The sequence below is a fragment of the Palaemon carinicauda genome, chromosome 32 (genome assembly GCF_036898095.1).
Source record: "Palaemon carinicauda isolate YSFRI2023 chromosome 32, ASM3689809v2, whole genome shotgun sequence".
In the NCBI taxonomy this organism is placed as follows: domain Eukaryota; kingdom Metazoa; phylum Arthropoda; class Malacostraca; order Decapoda; family Palaemonidae; genus Palaemon; species Palaemon carinicauda.
Window position 1 is genome coordinate 12,930,574 of NC_090756.1, and position 12,444 is coordinate 12,943,017.

Sequence of the window (12,444 nt, forward strand, 5' to 3'; positions counted from 1 at the left end):
CAGGCTACTGCTCCGCTCACGATTGTCAAGGATGGGAGGATTCTGGGTCAGAGCAGATCCGGTTGGGTTTTTAATGCATAGCCCTGGTTGGCTGGCGCGCTTCCTGAGCATAGCTCGGAGTTAGGCAAGCTGTTCAGTTGCTCAGATTCCAAATCGTGAGAGTTCCGTACTGCCAGCTGATTAGTTGAGTCACTCGCTGGGAGAGTCTCTGTTGCTGACAAACTTCCTGGTTGCTGATTAGTGTCTTCTTCAAAGGTGTTCCTAAGGCTGTAGGGGAGAAGAAACATCTCTTGGGTCGATTTGAGATAAGGTTTTGCTTGTTGGATAAGTAGGGCTTCCAGGATCCTGAGCTTTCTACAGACCAGACCACTACCGGTGATCTTGGCGTTGCTAATTATTTCATCTCAATGGAAGAGCAGCTACGTCCCAAACACGGTATGGATTCCACCCACGAAAAGAAGAAAATTCAAACCATTGAGAAGCCCAATTATGAGGTTACTAAGACAGCAATTTTTTTTCTATGAAACCTGCTTGAAAAAGGGTCGACTTCCTACATAATAATAATAATAATAATAATAATAATAATAATAATAATAATAATAATAATAATAATAATAATAATAATAATAATAATAAATGTAAACCATATACTGGAAATCTTTATACTAAAAGATATAGTTGAATGTCATTTATATATATTGTGGTGAGGTATAAAAAAAACAAGGGTTATGTTATTACTCTTTATTTGGTTAGTTTGAAAGTAGAGAATCCCCTTGCGTCAAAACAGATCGTGAATCTGAAACAGATATTTTCCTCTGCTTAAACAATTTGAGATTTCTCTCCAGACTGCCTAACCCAGTGGTTCTCAACCGTGTTTGGCCCTGGGCCCCTTTCACCATATGACAGAAAGTCACTACCGCTTCCTTTCCAAATTCTCTGCCTCAATAAGTGCATTCTAAACAATATTCATCTACGCACAAACTTCTTTTATTCATTTTGTGCATATTAGTATATTTACATTTACAATTTTACATGTATTATTCTTATGGTGCAGTTTTACAAATTAGAAGCAAATTGAAAATATAGATAATGAGCTCAATGGCTGTAAAAGTCAATATTCTAAAAGTTTGAGTTTCCCAATGTGTGGCCCCAATTTCCCTACACCAGAAATTGCCCCTAGGGAGAAGTCGCCCTGGCTAAGAACCACTGGTCTAACCCATCAACAAAAATTTAGCTTCCGCCCATCTCAATCATATCTATATTAGGATACATTCTTCTTATGGCCCTGAGTGTAGTAGAGAAATAAATACCAACTTCTTAATTGTAGGCCATTTTTACAGTAAGTCTTTACAACAGACAAAATCAGTGCTTTATAGACAGCAGTCTGATATTAAATGATCACTAAGCGACAATGCCACAGTGTTGCTAGATCAGTAGTGAATATAGTTGTTGCCATATTATAGGCAAAAGACCTAAATGTTCAATACATAATGATACATATAGGGAAGCACATAAATATAGACAAAATAATATATGGAATTTATGTACCTACATCATACAAAAGCCTGTCCTCTCTTCAGGCAGGATATCACATAGCACAGGGCAGTTAAACAGAATGCCCTAAAGGTGGTCCACCTTTAACCAATTGTTTGCATTTGGCTACAGTTTATCCTTAACTCCATGATGTATAGGATGCATATCCTAGTATTTATCCTGTCTATATCTTTCCTACTATGGTTTACAACCTAATTTTTTCTGCTTGGAAAGAAAATTGTTATGAAGGAAGATATATTTTTGAACCAGGAAGCTTTGCTACAAGAGGTTGAGAAGCAATAATCAAAGCTCCCAAAATAAAAAAAGAACCCATCATGATATACGGAACGCCCAATCCGCCGCTGATGTCCATCACAAAACCTGTAAGAGATTGATTAAGGAAAAGAAACGCATCATGCTGAGTCAGGTCTTTTTGGGGATGCATTAAAGAAAAGTTCATACTCAAATTATCAAATGTATAAGATGAAAATTTATGTCAGGTTTTCCAAAATCGTTATACTACAAAAATATGAGTTGAAGAAGTTACAGAGTCAATGGAAAATTCCTAGCATATAATTTGGACAGAAGTTATAAATTATGATGAGGCAGAAATTGTGAATCTACTCATTAGCATAGAAGTTTCTAATTTACTTTGAATAAATCTTCACTTACCAATAACCGATGGATAGAATAAGTTGCAGATTCCCTGCGTCATCCGGAAGAATCCCCAAGTGGAGGACATGGCATCTCCTCCAAACTGGTCAGCCAAGAGTTCATTGATCAGTGTCCAGAAGAAGGCAGTGCAGAGGGAAAGCGTGGTTGCAAAGACCAGCATATGCCACATATTTGTGCACAAGGGCACAGTCATACAACCCAAGCCTCCGATTACCAAGCTGTTGGAAGTACATCATTGCTTGTTCTTATTATGAAATGGCAATTATTTCTAGTAAAGTAATAACAATAATGTCTAAATAGTATAGGCTAATAATTAGTAAAGGATTAAGTTGTAGGATTATTATAGGAATCATTAAATGTTACTAATTAGGAGTTTTAACTTGAGCAAACACATCACTGGCAATATTACTGAGTTATAACAAACAGTACTTACCCTGCTATAAATCCATATCTCTTATTCGATTTCTTCCTGTTGAAAATAAATCCGCAAAACAATCTCATAACTACGTCGCAGATGAATATGTATGAGGCTATGGCCGAGTTCTGAAGGTCACTGAGTCCTATTGACCTTCCATATTTAGCTGCATAAAGAAGGGCACTGGGCAAGGCTGCAGCTGTACACATAACCATCAAAATGTATACAAGATAAGCTGGATTTTTCAAGAAGGAGAGATCTATCGCCTTTTTCTTGATCCGCTGCTCAGCGCCTACAGTAGCCCTCAACTGTCTGATCTGCAGGTCAGATTTGCCGTTCTCTATTTGCATTTTCTTCCAGTAGTCTTCTTGAACTATTTTCTGCTGCTGTTCAAAAGGTCTCATGAGCATTCCAAGCACTACCAACTGGAGCATGATGCCTGCTATCAATATGAATGATCCTCTGAGGCCAAATTCTTGGTTAAGTATGACAATCATTGGAGAAAATAAGATACCTCCCATGGGATTTCCAGCTGCCTTAATTCCATTTGCCAAAGAACGCTTCTCCTGGAAGTAATCAGTTACCAGGAGGAAACCCGGTGTCTCAGCCATACACATGCCGATTCCTAGTGGGAGTAACAACTGTTTACATATATAATATCGTAGGTCGTACAGCAACATACAACAACAACAAAAAAATGGATTCCTGATTTCTAGAACTATGTGAATAATCAGATATATTACTGTTTTTGACTTGCAAAAAATCCAAGGTAAATAGAAAATTGTCATAGAGATTATTGGAAATCTTAATTGTTATTGACTACTTTAAGACCTAATGAAACACCACAAGAATTGAAACAGATTAACAGCTCACTTACCAACAACCGCCCCGAGAGTGAAAGCGAGATAAAGTACCGAGAAGGCTGGAACAGCCAGAAGGATTCCAGCCACGCACATAAGACCCCCCACAACGACACCCTTCCTAGGACCGGCAAGTACAGCAAATGCTCCCATGGCCGGTGCTGTAGTAATAAACGGATTTTGAGCGAAGCGAAAAATCTATTTTTGGGTGAGATAGCCATGGCGTCCTGATGGAAGGTTCCTTTTTGGTAGCTTCCTTGGGTATAAGACTACTAAGATATTCCCAGAGAATTTAACCACAGGTTATCACAGAATTCTAACTTCTGGAGCGAGTATCTCAAAGGTTTCCCTTTAAGACATCGTAATATCAACAGGGGACGCATGTCTAAACGCGCCACATAGCTATCTTCACCCCGAACAGAGTTAATGCTTCGGTGTGTAAGAGTAGAGAATAGCTGGGAGCCGTTCCACAGCTAATCTCACTCGTGGCTACTACTGATACTCGAGACGTAAACAAACGGACGCCATTGCTCTAATGACGTCACGCCCGTCTTCATCCTGAAGCCAGTTGCTGCCCATCACCATGATACAGTAGCACAGGGTGGGAACAAAACTGGACGAAGTAGTAGGGAGGGTCCATCAGGACGCCATGGCTATCTCACCCAAAAATAGATTTTTCGCTTCGCTCAAAATCCGTTTTTTGGGCTCAAGCCATGGCGTCCTGATGGAAGAGTACCAGAGAATCAATGTATCGTGGTAGATTTTCCCCCCAGTATTAAGTGCCTAGGCATTGACAAAACAGCAAAGTAATCTTAGGTAAAGAACCATAGGAACGAAGTATCCTGCCCCCCTTGGCAGGAAGTTCCCATGGGCTATGCCGACGTCAAAGTGGTATTGAAGGGCTATTCATCCTGAGAGAAGAACTTGAAGAACTTAGAGATGAAGCGGAATGTTTGGTATTTGAATAGGAACATTCTGAAATTAGACCAGTGGTGGTTGGGCACTGTGTATAGAGTTCATCTCTTGGTTATCAGAAGTAAGTATTCGTGTAGGAACCTTACTTAGTCAGGGTGAATATAATTTAGGATTAAACATCTTAAATTCTTCATAACCATAAGAAAGGAGGAATAAATAAAACTATGACAGGTATGTATTTCATAGTAAGTAGGAGCTGAAAGAGACGCATAAGTAATAAAATAGAAATTTTATTTCACAATGCAGAAATTGAATAATTTACAGCAAAAGTAAAGTTCATTTACAGTAATAATAATGTACATAGAAATAAAGGCTTGCTCTTGAATCTGAAAAGGAATTTCAGGATATTAGTAGGTACTCGTTCTCGAGGAACGCAAGTCTTTAAATAACACATCATGCTCAAGGCATGCGGCACTTGTGTGACACTATGACATTTCACCTGGGATAAGAACAGTTATAAAAGCACTAAGTGTTTTTAGACATCACTATGAATCGCTCGAGGGTCAACATAGGCACCCGAAGAGTTAGAGTCCCAAGTAACTCACTGTTCTACGCAGAGTTAGGTGCAGGTTTCGTAACACTACCTGCGGCTACCACAAAATGTTTGACTTCGTGCACTTGTTTCGCATAATGTTTAAAGAAAACTCGCGAGGACTTCCAGCCCGTGAAGTTTTTAAGGCTTTCAAAGTCCATGCTCTGAAAGAAATTCAGAGAAGATGCCACTTTTCTAGGATCATGACCAGCGGGTGTACTGTTCGGATCCGCTCTGCGAATGAAGTAGGTGATTTTCGCTCTTAATTGTTTCAGTGACAGGTCGCTGCCCGATGTTTCTCCTTTGAAGAGTTGGCCTCCACCAAAGTTCGAAGTTCTGCGAAGATAGACCTTGAGACTCTCTACTGGACATAGAGAGACATCCTCCTTCAGGGGGCATATTCTCCAAGGGCCCCATCTTTTGGTGGGTAATTCATTTTTAGCGAGAAACGTCGGATCAGGGGAGAGGGTCACTTCTCCTGAATCGGTAAACAGGATGTGTCCTTCTTCTCTTGATAATGCCACAATTTCGCTGACTCGAGCTCCCGAAGCGAGAGCAAATAAAAATATAACTTTCTGAGTCAGATCCTTGAGGGGGCATGAATCATTGTCCAAGTTGGAGGCGAAATGGAGTACCTTGTCTAGTGACCAGGAGATCGGTTTCGGAGGGGGTGCTGGACGTAGGCGAGCACATGCTTTTGGTAGTTTGTTGAAGATGTCGTTGGACAGATCAATTTGGAAAGCATATAGAATTGGTCTAGCCAAGGCCGATTTGCAGGTGGAAATCGTATTGGCTGCTAATCCTTGTCCATGAAGGTGAATGAAGAAGGACATACAGAAATCAATTGTGATTTCTTTAGGATTTTTTGCCTTGACAAAGGAGACCCATTTCCTCCAGGATGATTCATATTGCCGTCTCGTGGATTCGGTCTTGTATTCCTCTAGGAAGTCTAGACTTTTCTTCGAGATCCCAAACCTCTTCTTTGCGGCAAGGGAGAGAAAATCATGAGATGAAGGTCCTTGATTTTCGATGATGAAGCGAAGACAGTCGACTTCTGTACTTGTTGAGAGAGAACTGGGCCCGGGAGAGGGATCAGCTTGGGCTGCAGCTCCAGGACCAGGGGGTACCAGTTGCTCCGGGGCCACTTGGGAGCCACTAGGGCCGCTGTCCCTTTGAAGGTTCTCAGTTTGGAGAGGACTTTCAACAGAAGGTTGGTGGGAGGGAACAGGTAGATCTTGGACCACCTGTTCCAGTCCAGTGACATGGCGTCCACTGCTTCTGCTTTGGGGTCCTCGTACGGGGCTACGTACAGAGGAAGTTGATTGTTGTCGCTCGTTGCAAAGAGATCTATCTGAAGTTCTGGGACTTGGTGAGAGATGAAGGAGAACGATCTTGCGTCTAGAGACCATTCCGACTCTATCGGGTTTGTCCGAGATAGAGCATCCGCTGTCACATTGCGGAATCCTTGTAGGTGAACTGCAGACAGGTGCCACTTCTTCTTCTCCGCCAGACGGAAGATTGGGAGAAGCACCTGATTTATCTGGGGCGATCTTGAGCCTTGGCGATTGAGACAACGAACTACCACCGAGTTGTCTAGGGTTATACGGATGTGGATCGAGGGCGGCGGGGATAACTTCTTCAGAGTTAGAAGGACCGCCATGGCCTCCAAGATGTTTATGTGGAACGTCTTGAATAGTGGAGACCAGGTACCTTGAACCTGTTTCTGGTGGGAGTGACCTCCCCAACCTTCCAGTGAGGCATCCGTGTGGATGTTGAGTGATGGAGGAGGGTGTTGGAGAGGAATGGACCTTTTCAGGGCCTTTTCTTCCGACCACGGCTTTAGGAGGCGTCGTAGTCTGTTTGGAAGCCGTCTCTTGAGGTCTCTTCGAGCGATGGATGCCGAGCGTCTCCAGACTCCCGCGGCATCCTTTAGCTGTGCACGAAGCACTGGGTTTGTCACTGAGGCGAATTGTAGAGAGCCTAGAACTCGTTCCTGCTGTCGTCTTGAAATGCGTTTGGATTTCAGTAGTCGCTTGACAGACCCTGCTATTTCCTTCCTTTTCTTCTGGGGGATGGAAAGGCGGTGTGACTGAAGATTCCAGTGGATTCCCAACCACTGAAACTTCTGAGCTGGAGAGAGGCGAGATTTTTTCTCGTTGATCTTGAATCCCAGGTGTTCTAGGTACTGGGTAACTTCGTTGCAAGACTTTGCACACTCTTCGGGCGATGGAGCCCAGACTAGCCAGTCGTCGAGGTAGGCCATCACCTGGACGTTTCTTAGGCGGAGCTGTTGTACTATGGCATCCAGTTTTGTGAAGATCCGAGGGGCCACATTGAGGCCGAAGGGCATGGCCCGGAAGGCGTAGCTTTTCCTTTGGAGTCGAAATCCTAGGTAGGAGGAAGCGTGATGGTTCATTGGAATGTGCCAGTAGGCATCCGCCAGGTCTATAGAGACCGTGTAGGAACCTTGAGGCAGAAGGGTCCTTATTTGTTGAAGCGTCAGCATCTAGAATTTGTTGTTCTCTATGAACTTGTTGAGGGGGGATAAGTCCAGAATGACTCTGAGTTTGTCTGAGTCCTTCTTGGGAACACAAAACAGTCTCCCTTGGAACCTGGTGGACTTTACCTTCCTTATCACCTTCTTGTTCAAGAGGTCTAGAACATATTCTTCCAGAAGGGGGGTTGATTGCTGGAAGAACTGCTGGAAGATTGGGGGTGGTTGCGTCCAACTCCAGCCTAGACCGTTCTTGATGATGCTGTGTGCCCAGGGATCGAAGGTCCAACGATCCTGGAATTGGCGGAGTCTTCCTCCCACCGGAAGCACTTCATTGCTTCTGGTGTCCCGAGGACTTGTTGCCTCGGCCGCTAGCTCCCTTTCCTCCTCTACCTCTGGAGGGACGGCGAGATGCGTCTTTGCTTGCACCCCTGAATGAGCCTCTACCTTTGGCATGAAAGGTAGTTGATGGTTGCTCAAAGGCAGGGGTGAAGACCGGTGACTGTGACAACACCGGTTGGGGGACCAATTGAAAGGTCTGTTGTGGTTGGGCAACCACTTGGGAGGTAGCGGGTCCCGGAAACTGACGTCTTTGCTGACGTTGCTGGGGTTTTGACTTTTGAGGTTTCCTCTTAGGCTGAGGTCCGTCGTCCTGAGAGGGTTTCCTTTTCCTGGACATGCCCCACTTGTGGAGAAGGTTCCTATTCTCCGTGGCGGCTCTGTCAGTTATTTCCTTCACAAGGTCAGAAGGAAACAGGTGCTTTCCCCAGATGTTGGAGGAAATCAGCCTCCGGGGTTCGTGTTTCACGGTGGCACCGGCAAACACGAATTCACGACAGGCTCTTCGAGCCTTTATGAAGTGGTACAAGTCCTTCATTACCGTCAGTAAGTGGGATTTGGAGAGTACCATGTAGTGATCTGGTACTCTAGTGTCACAGGCCATAACTTCCAGTTGGACTTGATGAGAAAGAGATGCCGCAAGCCTCTCCTTCGTGTCTTGTTCCCGGCGAAGGAGGTGATCGTTGAGCTTAGGGAGGTCTTCATTAAACTGACGTCCGGCGACGTCAGGATCGAGCCTTCCCACGACGAAAGTATGCTGAACATCTTTCCAGTGTCGAGCGTCAGGGGGGGTCACGATGGAGAAGGGTCTGCACTCCTCCAGTGCAGGGCAGGGTTTCCCTTCTTCCGCCGCTTTAAGGCATGCAGCTAAGGCCTTTTCCAAGAATGGAAGAACCGCAGTATCAGGTGCAACGTAAGTAGGGTGCTTCTTGCTCAATGCCGGAAGCTTAGAGCAGGTAAAGCCTCTACTCTTAAATGCGGAGGCTAGCATAGCCTGGGCCTTTGCGAGATCGAACACTATCTCTTCCTTAGGTTCGGTCTCTTCCTTCGAGGCAGGTTCGGAACGAAGCCGGACGTAACAGTCCGGGTAGGCCTCAAAGCTTGGGAAGAACTCCACATCTTCCAAAGGGACCGTGCCGATCTTATCACTGACAAAGATCCTGCCGGTCGCAATAACCATATGCTCTGCATACCTCCACGGGTTGGCATGAGAGCAAGCGGGGAGATCCTTGACCGAAATCTTCTTCGGCTCTCTGGATCCTATCATCGACCTGATGGACTCCTGGTTCTCCTTCAGCCTGTCGTCCATGACGGCTCTAATCAGCCGGATCAGTTCTTGAGTAGAAGAAGAAGGATCCGGAGTCGAGGAGGTAGACGGAATAGACATTTCCGTCGGTGTAGGAGTAGGAGGGGGGATGGACGAGGGAGCAGCTTCTAGCTCCGACTCGGTGTACTCCACCTTGTCTTCGTCCTCTTCGGCTCCTTGAGCCATAAGCGTCTTCTCCGTGTCTTCCGAGACGTCTGAAATCTGTTCGTCATCCTCGGAATCCAAACGACACTCGTGCATGGACTGAGCCATGACCACATCAGGTTCCACCGTAATTTGGACAGTGGGGATCACATCTTTGGGTACCACTGAGTCAGAGGAGGCCTTAGGGAACAATAGTGACCTCAGTTCTTCGGTGGCCAGGTACGGTCCGGTAGCATTTTTCTGGAAGCCACGCACCCACTTGCGCAGCTTTTCACGAGAAATGTCTCTAACCTCCGCTGAAGGAGGGTTATGGAAGGCCTCAACTAGGTAGGCCTGGCAGACCGTACAATCCAGTGGATTCCAAAACTTCAAATCCCCTTTCTTGTCTGCACAAGGGGCGTGAGTCCTGCAAGCCGTATGCCCGTAAAACTGCGGGCGTTTCACAGCGCAGAAGGCGAAATCACACTTCATCTGCTCCTCCTGTGGAAGAAAGAGAAAATGAGTATGGGGGAGTCATAAGAATGGCTCTTAAACTAAGTTAATATTAATCATTAATTTTAACTTAAAGAAGGTGTGATGCATAGAGAATGAAAATAGTAAAGGAGAACATGCTCCATGCATCTCGCCCGGCTGGTTACCATAAGCTTGGTCCCTGGATAATCCGAGTGACCGAGGGCACTGGATATAGTTTCCTAGAATTCCAAGTATTTTGGAATTCCATGGAAAAAACCAAGGACAAGATTGGGACCGAATTCATTCGGTTCCCAGTTAAGGGCCAGAAGGCCTCATTTAAAAGGTAACTGCTTCTGGCAACCAGCCGTGCTAAGATGCACATAGCATGCTGGAATTAGAAGAATGCAAAGAGACAGCATGATCACTAATAGAGCAGTACTAGGTACTGATCTTAATAGCAGAAGCAGCTTATCTGTTTGCGATATAGGGCTATCATAGTCTTATGATAGCTACAGTAAGGGGGTGCAAGTATTCTTGACGCCTCCGGGGCATCCGGCAAGCCGCCGGCATGCCGGAGCTCGCTCCAGCATAGATTCTGGCATTAGGACAGACAATGTTCAAAGTCAGTCAAATACCAGGATGGCGGCCGCCGGCACAACGGCGGCACGCCGGCAGGGAGCGGCGGCTCCGGCAGTCGGAGGATGCCAGGTTGGTGACTGGGATAAGGATGGTAAAGGCTGTATCGGGTTGCCGGCAGTATATGCCGGCACTCCGGCGGTCGACCGGCAAGCGGACGACTAGATAGGAGTAGGAGAGCCGCCGGTAGTAGCCGGCGGCAGCCGGCAGTCCCTCGGTACACGGGGGGCTGGCGGCAAGGTTAGGGAGGGTCACCAAGTAGGAGGCAGGTATTGCCGACAGTAGAGGCGGCAAGAGACCGGCACCCGGATAGGGAGAGAGACAGGGGGGAGGGGGGAAGGGATGTAGGAAGTACCATCAGGATTCCAGACATCCCTCCCCCTCCCTGAGGGGGTGTACCCATGATAGAGGCAGGCTCTAACATCCATGAGCAGGGGTCACTAGGGACCGGGAGCAAGGTAGCCCAAGGGAGGGCTAGGGAACACCCAAGGGGGGGGGGGAGACTCCCATATGCAGAACTATACTGGTAACTAACCTTATAGGACACTATGAAGGTATATGTACCAGAGCGGACTGCACAAGGAAGCTCGGGTAGCCCTACTATTCCACCCTAAGGAGGAGTTGTAGGACAGGGGACAGATGGGTATAAACTAACCTAAGCATAGGCTAGGCTATACAAGAGATAGGTGGGGAGGGAGAAGAGAGAAGTCTTCCCAGGAAGGGTTTCTGTACCAGAGCGGCCACTAAGGAAAGGGAGGACACTCCCTAACCTAAGATCAGGCAGATCAGCTAAAACGGTGCAAGAGTACAGTTTCAGCATGGAACAGAGAAACCTTCCTAACCTAACCTAGAACAGGGCTAAGAGTCCTGAACTAGGAAAGGAAGAAGACATATCGCTATCGCAGGAAAGTCATAGACTATCCTAGCCATAGAGGTAGGCTAGCCTAACCTCACTCTCGGACTCAGCCCTAAAGGGGGTTCATTCCTTTAGGGAGGACAGAGAGGCGATATATACTCTATTAGACAATTAATCCCTTTACTCAGAAAAGGAATCAAGGCTAAATAGAGGGAATGCCAAGGCAGGGGATGAAGGAAGCATATAGGGGTCCTAACATTAGGTTAGGCTAGAAAGAGTCACTGACTAGCCTATCCCCTATATGGTCCCTGAAGGCGAAAACATTTGCATCACTGTCAAAAGTATTGTAAAATAATGCCACTATCTTCATAACTTAGTCTAGGATCACTAATAAATCATGCATGAACACTTGTATGTAGGCTCCTGGCCTGGGGGCTATAGTAGCCGACTGGTATGAGGTCAATCGATGACCGATAAAAGCGTCTAAACACGATATAAAAGTTCCTAGCTATGAAGACTAAATAAACTAATGTATTCGATTAGTATAATGCCGGAAACGTTGTTGTGGCTAACTAAATAAGACATGCATAACAACAACGACGCCATAAAATGGCGGGTCCGGTAGAGGCACAGCTCTGCCACAAAACAGCAATTATCTCGAAAAGTAATATTTACTTTACGGCCAGAGCTTAATTAAACAATACTGGAACCTTGTACTCAACTTTCCAGAAGAAGGCGAGGCTGAAGGTAACGACATAGCGAAGATGCAAAACGATAAAGTGAACACAGGGAAAATCCGTCTAAGTAGGGCAGCTACTAAACAAAGGATGAAGACGGGCGTGACGTCATTAGAGCAATGGCGTCCGTTTGTTTACGTCTCGAGTATCAGTAGTAGCCACGAGTGAGATTAGCTGTGGAACGGCTCCCAGCTATTCTCTACTCTTACACACCGAAGCATTAACTCTGTTCGGGGTGAAGATAGCTATGTGGCGCGTTTAGACATGCGTCCCCTGTTGATATTACGATGTCTTAAAGGGAAACCTTTGAGATACTCGCTCCAGAAGTTAGAATTCTGTGATAACCTGTGGTTAAATTCTCTGGGAATATCTTAGTAGTCTTATACCCAAGGAAGCTACCAAAAAGGAACCTTCCATCAGGACGCCATGGCTTGAGCCCAAAAATAGGAATACATTTAGGTATCAAGC

The 12,444-nt window shown here is 45.6% G+C and overlaps 1 protein-coding gene across 1 annotated transcript in view; it reads right to left on the reverse strand.

Annotated features, from left to right (window-relative positions):
* Positions 1–735: 735 nt before the first annotated feature.
* LOC137625481 (monocarboxylate transporter 12-like) overlaps positions 736–12,444 on the reverse strand; it is a 12,898-nt gene continuing 1,189 nt past the window's right edge. The window contains exons 3-6 of the mRNA XM_068356392.1: positions 3,501–3,644; positions 2,642–3,248; positions 2,206–2,426; positions 736–1,914 (exon numbers count right to left, since the gene is read on the reverse strand). Of these exons, the coding sequence (XP_068212493.1) occupies positions 1,775–1,914; positions 2,206–2,426; positions 2,642–3,248; positions 3,501–3,644 (1,112 nt within the window). The 3' untranslated portion in view covers positions 736–1,774. The remainder of the gene's footprint in view (positions 1,915–2,205; positions 2,427–2,641; positions 3,249–3,500; positions 3,645–12,444) is intronic.